The sequence below is a fragment of the Mirounga leonina genome, unplaced genomic scaffold, assembly GCF_011800145.1.
Source record: "Mirounga leonina isolate KUSES-001 unplaced genomic scaffold, KU_Mleo_1.0 Mir_104, whole genome shotgun sequence".
NCBI classification, from domain to species: domain Eukaryota; kingdom Metazoa; phylum Chordata; class Mammalia; order Carnivora; family Phocidae; genus Mirounga; species Mirounga leonina.
In genome coordinates, this window is record NW_023270231.1 from 268,360 (window position 1) to 292,665 (window position 24,306).

At 42.8% G+C, this 24,306-nt stretch overlaps 1 protein-coding gene across 4 annotated transcripts in view; it reads left to right on the forward strand.

Moving 5' to 3' along the window:
* GRIA1 (glutamate ionotropic receptor AMPA type subunit 1) overlaps positions 1 to 24,306 on the forward strand; it is a 296,932-nt gene that overhangs the window by 146,163 nt on the left and 126,463 nt on the right. For 3 of the 4 annotated variants that reach the window (XM_035012648.1, XM_035012639.1, XM_035012657.1), the window contains exons 3-5: positions 6,545 to 6,784; positions 10,584 to 10,768; positions 15,651 to 15,704. In XM_035012648.1, the coding sequence (XP_034868539.1) occupies positions 6,545 to 6,784; positions 10,584 to 10,768; positions 15,651 to 15,704 (479 nt within the window). The remainder of the gene's footprint in view (positions 1 to 6,544; positions 6,785 to 10,583; positions 10,769 to 15,650; positions 15,705 to 24,306) is intronic. The other variant, XM_035012668.1, reaches the window with a different exon arrangement.

Here is a 24,306-nt window from a genome sequence, read left to right on the forward strand (position 1 = left end):
CTCCTTGAAGGCAGAATGTATGCCTGTCTTGTATCATCACTGTACCCCAGTTGTCTGGGAATATTAGTTTCTGGTGCTCCATAAATATTTTTGTTGAATTTAGCAAATGGATGATAAGGTTTTGTCTAGTAAATAACAGGGAAGTTCTGGACATGTCTCAGAATCTTAAATAACTGATGTTGTTTAGAGGGGATGGGGACAATTTATATCTATTATGGTAATTCATGGCACGTCAGTATTAGATCTTGGATGCAAGACAGTATAAAGGGATGGAGGGGCATTCTTACTGTCCTCTGAGTGACAAAAATAAAACACATTTGATATCACAAGGTTAGAGTCAGATCAAGAATGCCATTCCCACCAATAAAGATACAATTATTCAGGGAGGAGGGTGAATATCTAAAGGTCCTGCACCCTGCTACACACACTTTCAACCCACCCCCCCCCCCAAAGGAAACTGTCCTATCATCGCATTATCCACTATTTACAATGAGGCTGCCACATTTCCAGGGACTGAAGCCAGGAGCCAAGGAGAAATGTCAGTGTGAGAAGCCTTAAATGAAGTGACAATAAAAAGGAGTTGCTGATACAGGAGTTCCCTGCCTGGGAGAGAGCTGTCAGGGCAATACCCAGGGCTGGGGGATTTATTGATACTAAGTGGATGGTACCATAAGCAGGAGTGATTATCAGAGGTTTGAGTGAACCAAGGACGGACTTGGGCAGCCTGCACTGTGCTTGGGTTTTCCTGCCTTTGCCAGTCCTGCCCTCCTACCTCCCCAGAAGGGAATTCCTGGCCTCATTTTTTACTCGCTCTGATTGTTGGACACATTCTGTTACTGAATCTTCTTGGAGGCAGAGACCTCGGAATCTGACACTCTGGCCAGGTTCCCTGAACATGCTGTGTCTTCTCTCTTTGCCAGGTCTTTGCAATGGCTGTTCTTTCTACCTGAAATATATTTTTAAATATATATATATATTTTTTTTTAATTTGGATATAGTTGACACACACTGTTACATTATTTTTAGGTGTGCAACATAGTGATTCAACTTCTCTGTACATTCTGCTGTCTCAACACAAATGTAGCTGCCATCTGTCACCCAACAACGCTGCTACAATGCCATTGACTATTCGCTATGCTGTGCCTTCCCCCCACCCCCAGATGCCCTTCATGCATGTGCAACAGCACCATGCCCCCTCTCCGGGCTGATTCCTGCTTATCTGTCAGCATCCACGCTGGCACCTCCTCTTGGAAGCCTTCTTTGAGGTCCCCAAAGGCTAGAGTTAGGTGTCCCTGCCTAAGGCTTGAACTCATCCCTGCCACAGTGCTCATACTGAAGTGTTACCACCTACTTAGTTGTCGGGCTCTCCCATGGTCAAGGTAACCATCCTTGATGTCAGGGCTTATCTCGTACGCCAGTGCATCTCCACTGCCTAACAAGCGGTGGATGTTAGATGTCCAGTGGTGGATGGATGGGCGGAAGGACAGACGGATGGAGAACAGATTATGTGTATATATGCTTTTCCTGATTTCCAGAGTTGACAGGGAGATGCCTCGAGTACATCACCCAGTTTTGTTTTATTTTAATATCCATAGACCCTAGTCCAATAATACACCTTTATCTGTGTCAGAGGAAGGCATGTGTGAGATGAGAGGATTTTCTAGAAACTGAAGCTGAGGTCGCCTGGGTGGCTCAGTTGGTTAAGCGACTGCCTTTGGCTCAGGTCATGATCCTGGAGTCCCGGGATCGAGTCCCGCATCGGGCTCCCTGCTCGGCAGGGAGTCTGCTTCTCCCTCTGACCCTCCTCCCTCTCGTGCTCTCTGTCTCTCATTCTCTCTCTCGCAAATAAATAAATAAAATCTTAAAAAAAAAAAAAGAAAAGAAACTGAGGCTGACCCAGGTACCAAGACTGTTTTTTACCAAACTTTCTGGGGAGGAAGGGACAGCACATCATAGAGGTGAAGAGCTCAAGCCCTGTGATCAGACTGGTGGAGCTCAGATCTCAGCTGGGCCTTGTACCAGTCCTGGGCCTCACTTTCCCCCTTGTAACCTGCCTCATAGGAGGAAGGGAGTCAATGTAAGGGAATGTCCTTGTAAGTGCTCAAATGTCAGCTCCTAATTATTACTGTCGGAGACATTTTATGCACCACTGCTGTCTTGAGTGGAGGGTACCACGCACAGTCCAGCCTACTCTGATTCAACAACAGAGTGAGTCTGAGAGAGAACAGTGCCCGGCAGAGTTCTGCTTCTGAAGGTGCCCACTTCTTCCTCCTGCTTGCTGTACATGACCGTGCAGTCCCCACCTCCAGCCCCTTTTCCGATTTGCCTCCTCTCACTCTCTATGGTGTAACCAACTCATACGGCAGGTTAGAATTGATTCTTACATAAAACTCAAGACTCTGGATGCATCTAGGTTTAGTGCTAGGAGTTTGCTACAATCAGATCCAAGAACTGAGAGCCTATACCTGCTTCTGGGGGTTGCTAAAAGTTTGACCAGCAAATAACTATAGTGTTGTCAATCGGTAAACATGTTTGAGTGAATTAGAATAGAATCTAGGATGTTGGCTCCTGAAGGGATCTTACATATTACAGAGTTCAAACCATGATTTTACAGATGGGAAAACTGAAGCCCAGGGAAAACGTGTGATTTGCTCAAGGTCACATAACTGCTGTGTTATGATAAAACCCAAAAGAACCCTCTGGGTCTTTTGGCATCTAGTTTAGTCCTTTTTTTTTTTTTTTCTAACAAGACCACCTTATCTGTTCTGATTGAATATTTACTATGACAGATTCAAAGAAATGCCCTACAACTACTAAACGTATTTCTCAATATTTAACCAATGACTGCATTCTCCACAGGCCTTGGGCTACAGAGTGCCTCTCTCTCAATCTCTCTCTCTCTCTCTCTTTCTCTGTCTCTGCATGTCTCTCTGTCTATCTCTCTGTCTCTCTGTCTCTCTCTCTCTGTGGCCGCTCCTGCATGGTCAAAATGAGGAGCTAGCTTGCAGGTCAGATGCCAAGCGATTCTGAGGGTCAAGGTCCACTCACGTAAATCCAGGCCAAGCTACCTCCAAGCCATGTTCTTTTAGGGAGCTGTGGGTAAATGTACCCTCCTAGCCTTAGAGGATAAAGCACTCAGTTAAGGGAAGATAAATTTGAAGAGGGAAAATAGGGAGATCATTTGAAAGGGAAAAATTCCTGGCCTCTTGTGTGTCTAAGGATTTGATCACATGCACCAACTCCTATTTCTTACACTTCCATCTCCTCCTTTCCTCCTTTGCTTCTAAATTCTAGCAAGAAACACCAGCCATGAGGGCCGCAGAGGCCCAGCTGAAGGTGTGAAACCGAGTGGATGACATGAGGGAATAGATGTAGAATATAAGATTCATATCCCACAGGATAATATTTCATCACAGCGGAGGGAGAAGAAATCCTAAAAATACCATACAGAGCATATTATAATATTTTAACGGGTTTATATGCTCCCTCTATACACTTCACTCAGAAAGATGGATTGTGCTTTTTGACAAATCTATATTTAACATAGGGAGAATAATATACAATGTATGCTTCCTGGTGGAAAAATCCATATTTATAGAAATCTTGATTCTGGCAATTACAATAGATATTTTAAGGACAATGCCTATTGTCTGCTGCGAACAGATAGACTGTCCTCATTAGGGTGAAAGAGAAAACAGTCTGAGTGGGAAAGGATAAATAGCTACTTTAGAGGAGCCGGAGATCCAAGGTGACCCAGTAGTCATCTCTGTTTGGGCCCAGCTCCCCCTCATACCTTAAGTCATGTGGACCCTCTTATCAAACATTTATCATGTACTCATTCAGTAAATACTCATTTGCCCTACCATGTCCCAGGCACTATGCTGGCTTTGGGGCACAAGTGAAACCCCTGTTTTCCAGGATTAACACTGACCCAAGCACATACAAACAAGCAAAAAAAGGAAGTGGTTTCAGATAATAGGAAAGTCTGGGAAATAAGACAGTGTGATGTGACAGAGAGGCAGGTGTGGGGAGGCAGGTGAGGGGAGTCACTACCAAGAAGAGGTGATGAAGGAAGGCCCTTTGAGGGGGTGAGATTTGAGCTGAGATACAACTGCCGAAAAGGAGTGATGTAATGAGCACTGGGTGTTATACACAACTGATGAATTATTGAAACCCACGTCTGAAACTAACAATGTACTATGTGTTGGCTAATGGAATTTAAATTTTAAAAAAAGAGAAGAAAAAAGGAGTGATCATCGCAAACAGGTAAGGGAAGAGCCTGCAGGTAGAGGAAGGGAGCAGCGGCCGCAGAGTCTCAGGGCACAGTGAGCTCAGAGCCCTGGAGAACAGCTACCAAGGTCCCTGTGGCCACAGCAGGGAGCAAGGAGAGGGGTGTGAGGTGGGAGGGGTCTGGGGCACTGGTCATTCGGGCTCTGAGTTATGGTCAGAGGCTTCCTGTGTGCAATGAGAAACCTCAAAACTTTTGAGAGCTTTTGCACAAGGAAGGGAAATCGTGTTTTGTTTGTCTTGTTTTGTTTTTGCTTTTGTTAATTAAAAAGATCCCTCTTGCTTCGGGTGGAGAAGGGATTTCACTGCTGAAAACCATATGCCATAAGCCTAGAGTCCATGAGAACCACCTTCAGATACCAGGAGGGCCATGGAATGGATTAAGAGCAGCCATTCCATGAGATTCTGGTCTCAAAGAGTCATCAGTCAGTGGACTGGGCATCTAGAGAGGTCATGAGTGCCCACTAACTGCAGGTATGCAAGCAGATGTTAATGTACCAGCCCAGTTTCCTGTAGACAGTATTCTGTTTTTCAGTGGGAATCAGACAGATGACTTGTACAGTTCAGTTGCAAACTTTAAGAGATGAACTTTTAAGCCCATTAGCTCTAGGGACTGAATGGGAACTGAGACTCACAATAGACAACTGGGTACCGGTGGTTAGTTGCATTCTTCAGTGCAGCACAGCCCAGAGGATCTTCAATAACATGTTAAAAGTATTTGCCAACAAAGAATCCTGGGGACGTACGGACTTGACAAAATCTGGGTTAAAGTTGAACAGGATTCCTTACAACCTTTTATGTAACTGGTATGCAACAGTTACCTCCAAGATGCAGACAAGGTATACACCATTTCCCAAATCTATTTGGCCAAAGAAGTCTTTTCTTTTTTAAGGAGCATTTTGTGGGACTAATGTTTCATGGAACACATTTGGGTGATGCTTATATAGGATAATTTGAGACCCCCACATACAAGGTAATGTAGTGTCATGGAAGCAGGTGATGTGCTAAAGAGAACAGACGGTCTAAGAGTACTAGGTTTTTCATCTTTAAAAAAAAAAAAAAAAAAAACTGGTAATACCAAAGTCACAGGGTTGTAATGAGAACTGAACAGTCTAATATATGTGAAAGGACTGCAAAGTACCTGAAAATACTGTTACTGTGATGAGAATGATTCATCTCACAGTCCATATGAGCAGGGTAATTTCACGCCTTGGAGATGGCTTTAGGGTGGGTCACCTACTTCACTGGGGCAAAGACAATGAACCCTCATCCTAAAATGAGTTTAGTAGCTAACTGACATGAGGGAATAGATGTAGAATATAAGATTCATATCCCACAGGATAATATTTCATCACAGCAGAGGGAGAAGAAAACCTAAAAATACCATACAGAGCATATTATAAATTTTACTGAGGTTTGGCCTGGGGTTTGGCCCTGTGACTTTGGTTTTTTAATATTATGTTCTAACCAGCATGTAATAAACCATACACCGGGATTGGTAACTGCACTGGGATCTTACAAAATGGCTCCCATGGGGATGTTTACACAGCTAAACTATTACTATGTCTAATACACTGGGGGGCCTGAAAAATCAGCTAGCAGGATGTACAAACACAAAGTGAACATCGGCAGAGAAATGTACACTGAAAGCTAAGGGTAGACTGAGAATATCAACACTTATTTTCTAAACATGTGTCAGCAGCAAGCTGATAGACCTTCTTCCTATAACAACTTTTAATGCTTTGCCTTAAAGTGATGGGCAGTGTCATGGAAAGATGACTGGATTGAGGTTAAGATGTCTACCCAATTCAGATATGCCCTAGCTGTGCCATCTTAGACATGTTCAGTAACTTTCTGAGCCTTAGTTTCTCCCTTTAAAAAATGACTCATTCATCCCTCTTCTACATTAAGAAGGTCGTTGCACAGATAAAGTAAGAAAACATATGAAAATGGTTTGTGTATATTTATAATTGGTAAGCATGATAACATCTGGCATGGAATTGGTGCCTCCTAAACATTAGGTCAGACGGATGGGTGAGTGGGATGCACAGATAGGTAAAATGGATGGACAGTTGGATTAGAGTGGTAAGTTGGAAGGATGGATGGATAGATTGGTTGGATGGGTGGATGGCCAGATGATAGATGAAAGGAAGGATGATGAGCTGGGATGGATGAACTAGTGGATGGATTAGTTTTGGAGCCATCTACCAGCTTCCTTGCAGCATCTTCTATTAATCCTTCTCTTCTCCTCCTCCAGTCTGTTCCCAGTTCTCCAAAGGAGTCTACGCCATCTTTGGGTTTTATGAACGGAGAACTGTCAACATGCTGACCTCCTTCTGTGGGGCCCTCCATGTCTGCTTCATTACACCGAGCTTTCCCGTTGACACCTCCAATCAGTTCGTCCTTCAGCTGCGCCCTGAGCTGCAGGATGCTCTTATCAGCATCATCGACCATTACAAGTGGCAGAAATTTGTCTACATTTATGATGCCGACCGGGGTAAGCCAAAGGTTATGGGAGGGAGACTGTTGAGAGATAGAGAGAAAATTGCCAGCAGGAAGGAGAATGATGCCTCCCTGCCTCATTGAAAAGCATGGGGGGGAATGATCCAGAAATGCATTATTTCTATGGACTGATTTCTTGGTGGCTAATCTCCAACTCACAGAGTGGAAACACATCCTTTGAGAGAGTAATCCCCTTAACACACCATGCCACTCTACAGCTCAGCAAGCTTCCATGGCTCCTGAGTCCAGACTCAAAACCTAAGGGCCTCCTTTGAATGGCCCATGGCTCACAGTGTAGTTGTCAGGAGCACAGACTCTAGGGTCAGACAGATCTGGATCTAAATTCTATGTCTTATCCTCTCCAGCTCTTTGTCTTTGGGCAAGTTCTTTTATGCCTCAGTTTGACCATTTATGTTGAGGCTAAGATTTTCTATGCCTTCATTCCCTCATCTCTGTAATAAGATAAACCTAATTTCTGCCTCCTAAAGTTGCTGTGAGGATTGAATGAGATGACTAGAAAGTTCCTGTCAGTGCATGGGACATAAGTGCTCAGAGTCTTCCATATATGTTAGCTTTCATCATCATCACCATCATCATCACCACCTCTCTCTCCCTACCCTTCTAATTGTGCTTCCACTTACGTTTTGAATTTTACATCATGTTTTCCAAATGTTTCCTTTGCTTTTTTTCTTCTCTGCATCTTTCATGCTGTTCCTCTTTTCTGGAATGCACTTGCTTTCCCAGATCTACATATGTGAATCCTCCCTTTCTTTTGCAGCCTGCTCAAACACTCTATTCCCTAATTCTGAAATGGGAACTATCCTCTTTTTTCTAATGCCTGTGGTGGTTGTACTGTACTCTCCTACCTTTCCCTTGAATACTAAATAGTCATCAGAACTGAGTCATTATTGGTATAAATAAATAAATGGATTATGCAAGGTCTGGAAACTGAGGCAGAGGAGTTTTGCCCTGAGTGAAGGGGAGGTTTTATTTGCAGGAAGGCCTAGTTTTACAGGAAGGCCTAGAAGACTTTAGAGTAGGAGGCTTGTGAGATCAACTTTGGGGGGCAGTGTTAAACAAGCATTATTCAATGAGGAGGAGCCAGCAGAAGAGACCAGAAACCCTCTGCTTTCTTCAATTTTCCCTCCCCTCTCCTTATTTTGAGGATTTTCCTTCTCAAACAGCAGTCATTGTGAGGATTATACCCATAGAAGGGCTTTTTCAGGACAGCTTTACAGCATACTGAAGCTTGAGGCCTCAAAGTGGCAAACCTACTTCCCAGAACCCAGAAAAATGTAACTTTGATTATAGAGAATCACTTCTGTGGTTGGCAGAAACACCCATGCTCTTAAAGGACTCTGTCTGTCTCAGAAATCTGAGCTCAGATCTCTGCCATTTGCTATCTATGTGACCTTGGGCCAATGACTAAATCTCTCTGAGCTTCAATTTTCATATCTGCATATGAGATGTACCTCATAGGATTAAATAAACTGAAAACAAGAAAGCTAGTAGAATAGTGCTAGACACATAGTAAACTTGCAGTCAATGTGAGGTGTAAGTACACCAAATAGCTTGCACTGAAAAAGAAACAAAGATAAGAAGGCATACTTCTCCAAAGGAGACAGACACATGAAAAAATGTTCCACATCACTTGGCATCGGAGAAAAAATGTTCCACATCACTTGGCATCGGGGAAATACAAATCAAAACCACAAGGAGATACCACCTTACACCAGTTAGAATGGCAAAAATTAACAAGACAGGGAAGAAAAATGTTGGTGAGGATGTGGAGAAAGGGGAACCCTCCTACACTGTTGGTGGGAATGCAAGCGGTGCAGCCACTTTGGAAAACAGTATGGAGGTTCCTCAAGAAGTTGAAAATAGAGCTACCATACGACCCAGCAATTGCACTACTGGATATTTACCTCAAAGATACAGACATAGTGAAAAGAAGGGGCACCTGCACCCCAATGTTCATAGCAGCAATGTCCACAGTAACCAAACTGTGGAAGGAGCCAAGATGCCCTTCAACAGATGAATGACTAAAAAAGATGTGGCTCATATATACAATGGAATATTACTCAGCCATCAGAAAAGATGAATACCTACCATTTACATCGACATGCAGGGAACTGGAGGGTATTATGCTAAGTGAAATACGTCAATCAGAGAAAGACAATTATCATATGGTTTCACTCATATATGGAATATAAGTAATAGCACAGAGGATCATAGGGGAAGGGAAGGAAAACTGAATGGGAAGAAATCAGAGAGACAAACCATGAGAGACTCTTGACTCTGGGAAACAAACTGACAGTGGGGAAAGGGAGGTGGGTGGGGGGATGGGGTAACTGGGTGACGGGCATTAAGGAGGGCACGTGATATGATGAGCACTGGGTGTTACGCGTGACTAATTAATCATTAAACACTACATCAAAAACTGATGATGTACTATATGTTGGCTAATTGAATTTAAATAAATTTTTTTAAAAAGAAAAAAAAAAGGCATAACAGCATCAATCTAGAGATGATTCTTGAGGCCAGGCATCATACTGGTCACTGTGGGAGGGATTAGCAGGGTTACAAGGAAACAAATGATATATGTACAAAAGATTGATTAATAATGCAAGAGTGAAACAACCATCTGAAGTAGGCAGAAAAATGACCTCCATCTTCCCCCCCAAAGATGTCTCTGTTCTGAGAATTTTTGGAACCTGGAAATGTGTTATATTCAATGGCAAGAGGGATTAAGGTTACAGATGGAATATACACTGCTAATCCCTTGACCTTAGACAGATCATCTTGGATTCTTTACCTGGGCCCAGTGTAATCACAGGCGTTCTTCAGTGTGGAAGCTGGAGGCAGAAGAGTCAGTGTCAGAGGGTGATGTGTGAAAGACTTGACCAGTCACTGTTGGTTTTGAAGTCGGAAGGGGCCATAAACCGAGGAATGCAAGCAGCCTCGAGAAGTTGGAAAGGCAAGAAAATCTTCTCCTCTAGAACCTCCAGAGAGCAACACAGCCCCACTGACACATTGATTTTAGCTCAAGGAGATTCATTTCAAACTGACCTGTGGCAATATAAGATGATAAATGTGTGTTGTTTTAGACCCATGAGTTTGTGGTGATTTGTTACAGCAGCAGCAGGAAACTGAGACACGATTTATGTCTCAAAGATGAAACAAAGCTGCACTGAGTAATGGGCTCCTCTATCATTTAACTATCAATCAGAAGAGAATAATTTAATTCAATACACACTGATTGGATACCTACTATGGAAGAGGCAAAGTATCAGGTACTGAACATCCATAAATTTGAGAGTTATTAGGTGCCTATTTAGATGTCAGGTTGGCACACATTTAATAAGCAGCTACTAAATGCCCAATACTATTTATAAAACCCTTGCCATGTATCAGACATTCTTATTTAATCCTCATGATGACACCATGAGGTAGGCATCATTAACACCACCATTTTACCATTAAAGAAACTAAAGTTTGAAGAAGGTAAGTAGTCTTTACAGGGCCACTTAACCAATATATTATATCTTCAGGATTTGAGCCTTTGGTTATATTTTTAATCACTAACACTACTGCTGGCTAAGTTCTAGAAACAGAAGCCCAAAAGAGACCTGCTGTCTGCCTTCAGTGAGCTCTGACTTGCTACGGTGGGAGAAAGCTGAGCTGAACGTGGTAGAGGAGCCGGTGGGGGGAGACAAGGGAGGTGGGTGCCGAGTGGAGGCGGGTTGGTACCTGCGTATCCTGATTGCCACTTCTCCGTCTTACCCAATTTCAAGGTCTGTCCGTCCTGCAGAAAGTCCTGGACACAGCTGCCGAGAAGAATTGGCAGGTGACAGCAGTCAACATTTTAACCACCACAGAGGAGGGATACCGGATGCTCTTTCAGGACCTGGAAAAGAAAAAGGAGAGGCTAGTGGTTGTGGACTGTGAATCAGAACGCCTCAATGCCATCTTGGGCCAGGTAGTGCATGCAGCAAAGGCTCAGAATGGGTGAGGGCAGGAGTTCAAGAGAGAGCCAGATGGCCTTTTGCCCCTTGGTGTTACAAAGAGAGCACTTGACTAGATGAGAAGGTGACTTCTTCCCCACCTTCTGTAATTTATACATTTTAATTCTGAATTTTTCTAAAATAGCACAAACAATGGGAGACTGGACCTAGGGGTTCAAATTGTTCTCAGATCAGTTGACCAAAAACTTACCTCCAGGGTTTCCCTTTATAGTGAAAAAGCAGATTGCATTGCATTTTAGAGTTTGTGAAGCACCATCACATGGGGAACACAGGCTATATATAGAGCCAGATTCCTGGGTTCAGCTCTGAGTTCCGTTACTCACTGGTCTAGCCATTGGCATCTCATCCATCCAGCCCACTGCCCTTTTTTAAGAGTTCAGGGAAGCAGCAAGCACCTCTCTACTGTTTCCTTAAATACACTCATGTGTATGAGAAATCCACTGATTGTACATTCTGTGAAAGGGCACTGTAACCGCAACAGTTTTTTGGCCAGAGGTCTCTAAGCCATGGTTCTTCCCATTCTTAGAATGAGAGCACGTACCCACTTCACAAGTAGCAGGCCTTCGTGTTGATCTCTTGTCTTTTTGACAAACTTACACTGTGTATCCAGGTGAACTAGCAAGAAAGTAGATTTGGCAATCATCCTTTAACAGTGCTATATAAGTACAGATGGTAGCTTTAGGTACAGAGCTTGTTGATGGCCTTTCAAGACCCTGGGACCCCCACCTGGAATCTCACCACCAGCTCAGCAACAGAACAGGGGAGATTTTGAAAATCAGGGATTGTTTAAGGCTTTAAGTATGTGTTCTACTAGTACCACAAAGTATGGATCTGGCCTTCCCTCTTGGAAAGAGAAACCAGAAAAAATTGTTTCCATGAGATGGGCATTCTCTGGGCTGGACTCAAGGGATTTGAATGCTAGTTAAACAAGGCAGTATAGGGTAATGGTTAAGCACAGAAACCCTGCAGCCAGACTGGCTGCGAGTTAAACCCCAGCTCTAGTCTTTACTACCTCCATGACCTATGGCCGGGTTTTTAATCTTTCTTGTCTCAGATTCCTGATCTGTGAAATGGGCATAATAATAATTATAGCTTTCTTCAGAGGGCTCCTGTGAGAGTTAAAACAATCTATTCATGTAAAGCACTTAGAACAGAGCCTGCCCCACAGAAAGTGATATATGTAAGCCTTTGCCTAGTTTTACTATTTCTAGCACCACCTAGTACTACCTTCTTGAGTCACTTCCCTCTTTGGTCATAAGTGTTCTCATCTGTAAAATAGGAATGATGGCCCCTGTTCTACAGAGCTGAGAAAAAGATTGGATGAGATAGCAGTTGGAAGAAGTACTGAATGATAATTAGGTATTCTTAACAGACTGAGGATTAGGCCTTTGTTGTTCTGTAGTAGACAGTAACCGGTGCTACCATTTTCTGTGCTCTTGCCATATACCAGACACCATGCCAAGTCCTTCCCATGCATCACGCTACCTCATCTTCACATCTACTCTATAAAACCACTTCTATCATGTCCCCTAATTTATAAATGAAGAAACAAGGGACTATACTTGCCTGGGATTTCACAGCTAGCATGTTAGAAAAGCAAGAAGTCAAACCCATCTTAGTCTGACAGTGGGGCCCAACCTTCCTAAAAATGTAACTTTTCAGCCTCTGTTGTCTCTAGCCACTTCCTCTGTCAAAAGACAAACTTACGTTTTGTAAGGAAGTGACTTGTTTGTATGGGCATCTTAGATGTAGTATATTAACTCTTAACTTTTGGATTCTTCTCATTTGAAAAGCAAGACCAAAGAGCTGAATGGATCTTACAGATCACTTGATTTACCACATGCATTCACATTTTACAGATGGGATAACTGATGGTCACATTGGTTGACTTGCCTTGGGTTCAGAAAACTAGTTGGTAACAGTGATGAGTCTCGAATTTACATCTAATGGCTTATAGCCTGACATCTTGACATCATTCTAAACAATAGAACACTTGAATTGGGATCTTTTTGGTCTAATACAAATGTCCTGCCTAACCTAAGGTGGGAGATAGGGATTCTCAATTCCAGGTAGGGAATTGCCTGTCTCTGTCTCCAGCCCCCCAACTAGAATACCAGCATTATGAGGGCAAGGATTTTTGCTTTATTTTCTTCTTTGTGGTATTCACAGTGCCTTAAACAGTGTTTGGTACCTTGTAGGTATTCAATCAATAATTTTGAGTGCCTGGAAAGAATAGGGAATCAATGAAGGCTCTAGAAAAGATCCCAAATGTGAGATAGCTCTGAATATTTACAGGTAGTCATTGGCTGGATAAGAGCCATTAAGCGGGAGAGAAGGGCATGTAGGGAGGCCCAGAGGGTATGTGAGGGCTGGCGTTCATAGGTTGGCTTAGCGAGGATGCTACGTGTCTACTGGGAGACAGTGACTGTCACATGATTGAGACTATCCTTGGAAATAATTCTAAGGAGTTTAGGGTTTATTCCATAGAGAATCAGTGGAGAGTCAGTAAAGGTTTGTGAGCAAGGAACAGGGTTATTAGAATATAATGCTTTGTCAATATATTAGACACCAAATTATATAGTACAGTCATTAAGTTCAGAATGAGTTAAAGATGAGAGAGACCAGGATTAGGCCATCCATCACATCACCCTGCTTTACTGTCTTCATAGTGCTTCTCACTTGCTGAAATCTTATTCATTTATCTGTTTATATATTTACCATCTGTCTCCCTACTAAAACATCAGTTCAGCTTAGGGAGGGCACGAGGACCCTGCCTCACATGGCCACCAGTTGTCCCGAGCACATAGCATAGTGCTCAGCATATTGTCCCTGTTCAATAAATACCTGATGGTTGCATTAATTAACCAGAGAAGGTTTTACAGAGTAGTTGGGATTCGAGCTCAGCCATAAAGGTTATGAATAATCCGAAAGAATGGAAAAGGACATTCCAGACACAAGGATTATGAATTAAGGCAGCCCAGTGGAAATGAGCTTTGAGGAATAGGGTGAGCAAGGCTATGGGCTCCACATGAAATCATACAGTACCTTTATAACACCTCTCTCAGTTTGTAACCCTGGGGCATTCACCTCTTCATCTGTTTAGTGTGGGTCTTGTCCCAGTAAAGTGGGACCTCCAGGGAAGCGAGGACCATGCATGTCTCACTCCCCACTGTATTCACAGCATAGTGCGCAATACAGAATAAGCACTTAATAAATGTTTGTGAAAAGAAGGTAGGAAAGGAGGGAAGAGAGAGCAATGCGTTGGTAGGTGAAAAAAATGGGTGGGAAGGTTGGCATTATGTTGAACCGTATGAAATTGCTAATTTTTATTAACCCAAAGTCATCAATTTCATCTGTTTCTTATGTTTCAATCTGTAATTTCATCTTGCAGAGACTATTCTTATCCATTGCCTAAATGTGGTAGGTTTTGAAAGATCTCTTATTTGCTGTTTTATGTTTATTAGAAGCTAAATAGGTTTTTGGTGAAGGTATCTTATTATTGAAAGGGCAGCAAACCGTTTGACAAGAAGATGGAAAAGTAATGAAGAATTATTAATAAAACTATCATCCCAATAGTATTTGAGCTCTGTGGCTTGGAATTTCACAATCTAACCACTGTTTCAGAGCATTCGTTGAGTGTGCTTGCATTTAATTATTCCCTACATTAAAAATATATATATATATATGTGAGCCGCTATGCACATACATCCAATTAAGTAGATGTCTGAATGTGGATTTTAATAACCTTGAAAATTTATTCAGTTAGACAAGAACCCAAGTGCTTCTCATATGTTCTATGCCTTCTTGTAAGAGTGGAGGAGAGGCACTGAGCAGAATGTACTAACCCCAATTTCATGATTAAAAAATAAAGAAATAGATCAAGTTAACTTGCAGGCTGAGCTAGGGCTAAACCAAGGCCTATGCTCTTAGCTGTTCCTTGGGTGGTGTGTCTGGCTGCCTGAGCAAACCTCTGGATAATTCATTCCACAAATATTTTTCCTGCCCACAAGGATTACAAAAGTCTGCACATTGAGGATGGAGGGGTTTGGGGGGATCCTGGCTCTTAATGATTAACCATAATTTGGTGTTACGTACAAAGACTCAACAACAGTCGGGTTCCTGTCTTGGCACTGCCGCAGGATCTAGGCAAATCATTTCTCCTCTCTAGGCCTGAACATCCCATCTGTACAGTGGAAGGTTGGACCATCTGATCCTGACATTCCCTTCTAACTTCCAGGTTGAATGGTCTGTTAATTCCTGGGTATCCAACTAGTTTAGGGAAGAAGGTACAATATTCAGGGAAAGAAGGAACCAGATCTGAATATGGTTCATGCAAGGACCTGAAGGTCAAGAACCTACCTATCTGACCCATCCACCCACACCCATCCATCCATCCATCCATCCAAGCAGCAGATATTGTCATTTTAGTGGCAGGGAATTCAACACAGCATAAGATTCACACCAGGAAAGAATCTCCATCCAGGGAAAGGCTTTATGGAAGAAGCAGTGAAATGAGCATTTCATCTGAATTTGGGGGGTTAGGATAACTCCTCTACCCCTAGTATCAGATAAAACTGATTTCAAGTCCTGCATCTGCCACTTAATAGGTGGGTAACCTTAGGGAGCTTATTTAGTCTCTCCATGCCTCAATTCCTCATCTGTAAAATGAGGGTATCCATAATGCCACCATCGCTGAATGGCTGTAATATTGTAATTTGAGTACTTAGGATAGGACGGGGCACATTGTAAGCACTCGGTGTTAGTTGCTATTATTATTGCTGTTGTAGCTTTAATGGCAAATCTGATTGATGAATCCCTTCCCGTTGTGTTTTGTAGATCATAAAGCTGGAGAAGAACGGCATCGGCTACCACTACATCCTTGCAAATCTGGTGAGTGCAATGCACTGCTGGTGTTCAGCTTATGCGTCTTTGCAAATATGGGCCCTACCTTGCTTCTGCAGCCCCCAGCTGATGGGAACTGCCTGGGTGGGAGAGGCAATTGAGAGCTGCAAAACTAAGCTTGCCTTTTCCCCTCCACATCCCCACTTGTCAAACCACAGCACCCTGTTGGTAAACCTTGCATCTTCCTTAGAAGAGAGGGTCATCACACTCACTGATATGAGGAATTCTTAATCTCAGGAAACAAAATGAGGGTTGCTGGAGTGGTTGGGGGTGGGAGGGATGGGGTAGCGGGGTCATAGACATTGGGGAGGGTATGCGCTATGGTGAATGCTGTGAATTGTGTAAGACTGATGAATCACAGACCTGTACCTCTGAAACAAATAATACATTATATGTTAAAAAAAAAAAAAAGAAGCAGCAGCAGCAGCTAGCAGGAGGGGAAGAATGAAGGGGGGGAAATCGGCGGGGGGAGACGAACCATGAGAGACTATGGACTCTGAAAAACAAACTGAGGGTTCTAGAGGGGAGGGTGGTGGGGGGATGCGATAGCCTGGTGATGGGTATTAAAGAGGGCACGTTCTGCATGGAGCACTGGGTGTTATGCACAAACAATGAATCATGGAACACTACATCAAAAACTAATGATGTAATGTATGGTGATTAACATAACAATAAAAAATTAAAATAAAATTTAAAAAAAGAAGAGAAGGTCATCACAACTGTAGATTGAATCAGCTCTGCCCCTTGACAATAAGGACAAAACTGGCCCATCTTTGAATGGACACAAGGTATTTCCACCCCACTATTTTTGACCCTCTATTTTGATACCAGTGATAGTTTTACTGTTTATAAGTACAAACATTGGAATCACAACAATCCTAGGATTGACAGATCTTTAACCAGAAGCAGTTTTCCAATATGAATAATATTATGTCAATTTAGTTTTTATTCACTTTTCTATGTGGTATAGATTAAGCCTGTCTTCTTAAAAAAATTTGTTTCATTTTAATGTATTGCAGTTCTTTTATTGGGCACAATTATTTTCAGTGTTGTGAAGATTTGAGTCATCAAACAATTTTTATTCACATTAGATTTTACCTAATAACATGCCATTATGAGTTTTCTTTTGTGGCCATTATTTCTGGCAATTCTATTTTTCCTGGGTCATGTTTTGACCACCTACCTTTTTTTATCATGGAGTGTGATTCTTCCAGAATTTCTTCCAAAGCTAAATGTAATTTTATTTTGCCTTTAGTCCCATTGTTTACATTTTTAAAAGAGCTTCATGGTAATATATTCATATACCATATTGTTCATCCATATAAAGTATACGATTCATTGCTTTTTAGTATAGTCACAGAATTATGAAACCATCACCACAATCTAACTTTAAAATTTTTCATCATCCCAAAAAAGAAACCCCATACCCACCAGCACTCACTCCCCATTGCTCTCCAAACTCCTACCCCCAGCCCTAGGCAACTAGCAATTTACTTTTTAAGTATTTGCATATTCAGACATTAAGTGGAATCATATAATATATGCTCCTTTGTGACTGGCTTCTTTCACTTAGCCTCATGTTTTCAAAGTTCATCCATATTGTAGCATGTATAGTACTTTGCTCCTTTCCATTGCCAAATAATATTCTATTATATGGCTATACTGCATTTTGCTAATCCATTCATTGGTTGATAAACATTTGGGTGGTTTTCACTTTTTAACTATTACAAATAAAGCTGCTATGAAATTTAGGTACAACCTTTTCTCTTGTGTATATACCTAGGAGTGGAATTGATGGGTTATATGGTAACTCTGTGTTTAACATCTTGAGGAACTCCAAAATTACTTTCCAAAGTGGATATATCTCCCAACAAATCAATAATAAATTTTTATATTGACTAAAATATTTCAATCAATAACACATTTTGCCAATGTGACAATTTGGGCAATTATCGGTTTTCCCTAATGGTAGCCTTTTCTACAGAGTTTCCATGTTATCCTGGCTTGTCTTTGCAATTTTCTGTTTCCATCAAGATGTGATTTTTCAATTTTTATTTATAACAAAGTATATCATGTTAGTTTTAGGCATGTTATTTGGTGTTGATTATTTATGAGTAGCATTAATAATTAATGGAACAAAAGATTGCTATTTTCTACTTATTTTTGGAACAAAGGTCATTAGTAGAACAAAGGCACAGGGTCTGGCTATATGTAAAGGTCAAAATTGCAAGATCAAAACATGGGACCAAAACATGCTGCCTAATCCTTAAATTCTATTACTCTTTCTGACCCAATCTCCATTCTTAAACAGGTCCCTGCCTAAACCTTTCCCTTCAAAACTTCCTTGCCTTGGCTGTCCCAGTATTTCAGGCTCAGGACTAGAAATGAGAAGGACTCACTGAAATAGGTTAATTTAGACCCAGATGTTAATAGCTAAATATGTTATATTTCTCAAAGGTATTTGCCTTTTAAATGGCAGGTTGTTCTCCAGAGACTTTCAGGGAACAAGAGCCTCACCCTAAAAAAAAAATTTGCAAAGATAGAATTTTTGACATTGTAATGAAGCAGATTTGACATCCCTCAGATCCCAGCTCCTTAGTGCTGGAAGGGACTTTGGAAATCAATGTCATCTCAGTCTCCTTTACTTGTAGAGAAACAAAACCAGCAAGGTGGTGTGGCCGGGGGCACACAGCAAGGCAGGGGTAGAGCTAGGCCTAGCACCAAGGTTAGTAGGCAGCATCCAGTGCCATATGCACTGTTCTAGCATGCCTCACCCTACAGACTGTGTGAGCACCCTGCTGCTTGAGAATACACAGAACAACCGTGGGGGCACGCGTAATCACCTCTCTAGGGTAAGATAGAAATTACATCTCAATGGCCTTGGAGCCAGGGAAAGACCCTAGATAATTAAATTGCCAGCCTCCATCTGTTGCCAAGTGACCCCTTGGTCACAGCATCACCGAGTCAGCCCCTTGGGCTTCTGTATCCTTCTGATCTGCATTCTTCTTCTTCTGACCTAATGAGCTCTCAAATCCTTACAACTGCCAGCTAATAGGATGCAAATTGCATATACCATCCAAATACAAAAGACTTGCATGTTCCAATAGATTAGTTGATAATTAGGCTTCAAATTACTAATTAATTCAGTTCGAAACATAGGCGAGTATGTGGTGTGTGTTTTTCTTCCCCCTTCAGAGAAATAACGCAATTTATGAGATGATAATTTTTAGAAATTCCACCACATAATTAGCCTGCTGCCGCATGGAACTGACCCCCCCCTTCAGAGTGTTTGTGATTAGGGTGTAATTATAGAGTTAGAAACCAAGGAAGCTTTTGAAAGTTTTAACAAAAGGAGGGAGCTACACTTTTATTTTACAGTCCTTTCTTCACAAGAGAAATGGAATGCATGAGCTTGGAAGTAGCCAACAGCATTTTTCTAAAAGATCGCTTTGGAAGGATTCAAATAGGCAGCTTTGGGGGGCTGCTGGAAGAGAGGAGGGAAGGAGACTGTGGGTCAGAGAGGAGAGCTTTATGGACAGGGAGTAAAAACAACCCTGAACCCTCCCTGCCCCCCACCCCCTCTTTTTGTCCAGACACTACCCTTAGCCAGCTCTGTGATCTTGGGCAACTCTCCAGCCCTCAGTTTCCTTATCCATCAACTGGGAATGACAGTGCCTGATCTGTATGCTTATAGTATTACCGGGAAGATCAAAGATGTTGCTGAATGTCACCATGTTTTGGAAAGTTAAACACTGGTCTGCATAGGTGGGGGATTCTTACTACATATACTAGATCTACCCATCTGTACATCACATATTGTGTGTGTATATGTATGTATATATACACACACACACATACATATGCTTATTTATGTATTCATATTTTATATACAATAGGATAGATGTATTTATATTTCTATGACACTGGTATGTCCATAAAGTGTACCTGAACCTTGCAGAAACTCGAGAACTCTACCATTCTTTCTTCTATTATTTTTAAAGAGCATGAGTGGTGGGAGGAGGGGCAGTCAGAGGGAGAGAGAGAATCCCAAGCAGGCTCCATGCCCAGCACAGAGCCCGACGCAGGGCTCAATCTCACAACTCCAAGACCATGACCTGAGCCAAAATCAGCAATCAGATGCTCAACCGACTGAGCCATCCAGGCGCCGCTATACCATTATTTTTTAAAGAAGCACCTAGGGCCTGGAACCCACCAGAGGGCCAGGCTATCCAGTCTGGCTATCCATCCTCCTCCAAACCCCAGTACTGACTCTGTGTTCATTCCCTGCTCTGACGTTGTGGTCAAAGCAGACATCTACCAGTCAGGACAGCGTTATAGCTCTTATCTTTGTGACACATCAGCAGCAAATCTTAGACCAAACTAGTGTTAAAACAGAGGGCCTGTGGACACCCCTATAATGCACGTACCGAGTTAGTTTGGGAAACACTGAGCTAATAGTTAAATGCTTCAGTGTCACTGAAATTGTAAAAATGAGTACTCACATCATGGGACAAATGACCAGATTATTAATATTGATGATTAGAGTTTCATTGAAACAAAACACATTTTAAAATGCTTATAGAGAACTAGCAGACCTCTGAGAATTTACAAAGGGTCCAGCAGACCCCAGTTTGAGAAACACTCGAAGGTGTTGATTCTCTTTCAGTATGGACCATTTGATGCCTCCTCAGGGATTAGTAACAGTAAAATTAACAGCAATCCTTCCATTTTCACAACTGTTGTAGTTTATGTGACATTTTCTTATGAATCACACCACTGGCTTTTGAATGTCATAATACTCCAGTGAAGTAAGCAAGGTAGAATTCATCACCTCCATTTTACAGATGTGGGAACTGAGGCTCAAAGCCATTATCTGACTGAGCTGCAGAGGAGGAAGGCAGGCACCTAGTCAATGTAGTTGGGCTCTCGGGAATCTGACAAAAACCTAGTAATGTGAGCGTAAGAGTAGGGCAACCAGCCTAACCTGATGTCAAGCCTCTTGGGAGCCACTGACCAAGAAATGAATAACATTTCTTAAACCCCTCATGAATAACAATGACAATAATTACACTGACAGTAACTACTACAATTCACTGAATCATTGCTATATTCTAGGCACTAGGGAAAATACTCAAATGCATATCTATTAAACCCTACCATAGCCCTTGATAATATTATCCCCACGTTTCAGATGAAGAAACAGGTTCAGAAGGATTAGTGAATTTTCCAATGTCGCCAAGTTTATAAAGTGATGGAGCTGGGCTTTCCCTCCAGGACCATAAAACTCCAAAGTGCACATGCCTAGGACTGTGCCTTGTGACTGCTAGAGTGTGGGGAAGTTGGAGGAAGGAACGAGGGTTTGGGGGGCCGGGGGGAGTGGTCCTTGGCACAAGGGCTTGAGTTTAAACATTGCCTACAGTAGGCCTGGAACTCAAACTTAGGCTCTCAAACTCCTATTGGATACCTTCTTAATTATGCACTGATGGCATTTCATTATAATTATAATTTCCAGTGTATAAGGAAGCTGAGGGAGAGGCAGTGAGGTCAGGTCACCCCAGGTCTCACTGGGATATTTGGAGATCCGAACAGTCAGCCAGTCCCACCATGTGGTTGCATATTAACTCCCATAGAGTTGGAAGGTTTGGTCCAGGGGGCAGTAAATCCAAGCCCCCAGCTCCGTGCTACTGCCCTCTGCTCTGTCAGTCCTGAGAAGAAACTTTTCTTTAGTCTCCTTCTCTCCACTGCTGAGAAATCTGTCTCCACCTTCTATACGGCCACCCTTACCCAATGCCTTCTTCTGCTCCTCTCTTCCCACTGTCTCCATGCCACACCCGGTCATGCCTGGTTTCCATAGCCTCTGGTTAGGCAGGTGGTACAGTGCTTGGGAAGGGTGGTTTAAGGTCAAACAGACCTGAGTTTAAATTCTGGCTTTATGTCTATTAGCTTTGTGACATTAGTCAAGTTATCTACTTATTCTGAACTTTCATTGCCTCATCTATAAAAGAGGGAATAATGTGATATTATCTACCTCCTCGTTGGTATTATGCCAATTAAGCAAGTCAATATGTTATAAAGTGTGCATAGTAAATGTTTGGCCCAAATAGGCACTCAATAAGTGTTAGTAATTGCCACCATAATAATCATTGTACCATCATCATCATCATTATCATAAAGGACATTTACTATCTGGGGACATGATACTATCTTTGAGGCCCCTCAACCCTCTCCCAAACTAAATCTCATCCACAACTGACTCACAGTTATATAATGTCTTCTTCCCTGTTTGTCTTTAAGCTCCTAGAGAAAGAAACACGTCTGCCTTGTTCACTGATGAATTCCTAGGGCCTGGTAGAGGGAGCTGCATGTAACAGGTGTTCTTTAAAAAATCACTAAATGAATGAATGAGGGAAATAACTGCTCAGGAAATAAATAATGTGTGTACCCACACATCACATGCACTTACAGGCAAAATCCTTGACTGCAAAATGCTGAGAGCAGCAGATGTAGTGGGAATATGAACATAGTTATGAAAACGCACATGAGTAGAGAAAGATGGGCCTAAGAGGGCTTTCAATCCACTTGCCATAAAGGGCCAGAATCTCCTCTACACCATCCCCAACAGAAGCCCATCCATCTGGTTCCTGCTTGAATGATACCCAGTGATGGGAACTCACGCCCTGAGGCAGCCCCTTCTCTCCTCAAAGGGCTCTGAGGTTTCTAGTCTTGCTCAAATGGGGTCCAGTCTGCCCTGTGCTACCCTCTCCGCACTTGTGGCACCACCTGCTCTCTCAGAAGCCTTGCAGAACATGTCTGCTGCCTTTCCACCAAGCAACCTTCATGTGCTTGGAAACTCCTACTCTTGTTCTCCTCGGTGTTGGCTCCTCCAGCCTGGGCACCCCTCAGTTTCCTCAGTACCTTCTCACAGTACATACTTCTAACAGACAACCAGTCGATCATCAAGGGTGGACCAAGCATGTCCTCCAGCCTAGCACTGCCCTGGGCTTCTTTGAGAAGCTTCTCATACAAGGAGATTCATACAGCGTGACTTTTGTCCTGGAAGCAACAAGGCCTTGTCTTCTAGCTAGATTGGAAGATGTAACCAAAGTTCTAAAGAATGAGAGAGGGGGTGCCCGGGTGGCTCAGTCAGTTGAATGTCCAACTCTTGATCTCAGCTCAGGTCTTGATCTTGGGATTGTGAGTTCAAGCCCCATGTTGGGCTCCACACTGGGCTTGGAGCCTATTTTTTTAAAAATGCTAGAGAAAATCACCATGTGTGATAGTAATGCAAGCCCCCATAAATGGCACTTGAGCTGCCAGAGCATGGCACTTGGAGGCTAGAGAGGCCTCTGGAGGCTGTAGGTGTCTAGGAAGGATGACAGTGGATCCATGTGGCCAGTGGTCCTGTGAAGAGCATGCCTTTGCCCTGGTTTGAAGAGGCCAAGAGAGCTAGTGCTGAAGGGGCCCTAGGAGCTCATCTCACCCAGCCCCTCATTTTACAAATGGAAATATAGGCCCAGAGGGGAAGTGACCTGCTTGAGCTCACTGAGAAGTTAAACAGCAGAGCTGGGCCAGGGATTTGGAGCAATTGTTTGCTCTGTTCTTTATGCGTCATTCCCCTCACTGCTGCCTCTCAGTTTCCAGTGTGCCTGTGCACGTGCGGTGTGAGTGTGTGTGTGTGTGTGTGTGTGTGTAAGAGGAAGAAGCAGGCAGAAACATGGAGACCAAGAAAGAGGCTCAGAAGTGCTCCCTCCTGCCCCCCTCCAGCCCCTCTCAGAGTCTCTCTTCACGGATGGGGACCCCCTGCAGCTTCCCTTTGTCCCTTCCATTCACCCTTTCCTCCCTCCCACTGCTCTTCCTCCTCTCACTCTCTAGTAACACTGACAACACATGGGTTACTTTATGATCACCAGGGCTGACATTACAGACACCTCTGGAAGCAAAGAGGAAGTAGCTGGGTAGAAAGCCAAATCCCAGATCCCAAAGGATCCTCACTTGCTAGATGGTCTGAACATTCCATCGGGCAAGGCCTAGTCTGTTGCTCTTCACACTCATACCCCATGGTCTAGAATAATCCACTCTAGAGACCTCTGAGAGTTTCTGTGTCCCTCCAAGAAAGGTGAGATTATATTCCCATTTTATGAGTGAGAAAAAAAGAGGTTCAATTTGCTGAAGGAGCTTTTCCAAGGTCATGGAGCTAAAGCTAGAATTTGAACTCAGATCTCTCTAATTCTAAAGATTAGGTTTGTTCTCCACCGGGCCACACTGCCCAAATTGGGGAAACATTTGCAACTCCGAGGCCTGGCATCATGATTGAGCAAAACTGAGAAATAAACTCCTTTCCTCCTGAAACTGCCTGGGTTTGAATTTTGACTCACCCACTTACTAGCTGTGACTTTGAGCAAGCCACTTCACCTCTCTGTACTTCAGTTTCCTTATCTGTAGGTGGGAATACGCATACACACTTCACAAGGTAAAGATAAAATGAGCTATTTTATGTCAAGTTTTAGAACAATGAGTGCAGCAGAAGCCTAGGGTCTCATCCCAACTCTGCCACTGACTCATTATCATTTGCAGAAAAGATATATATATG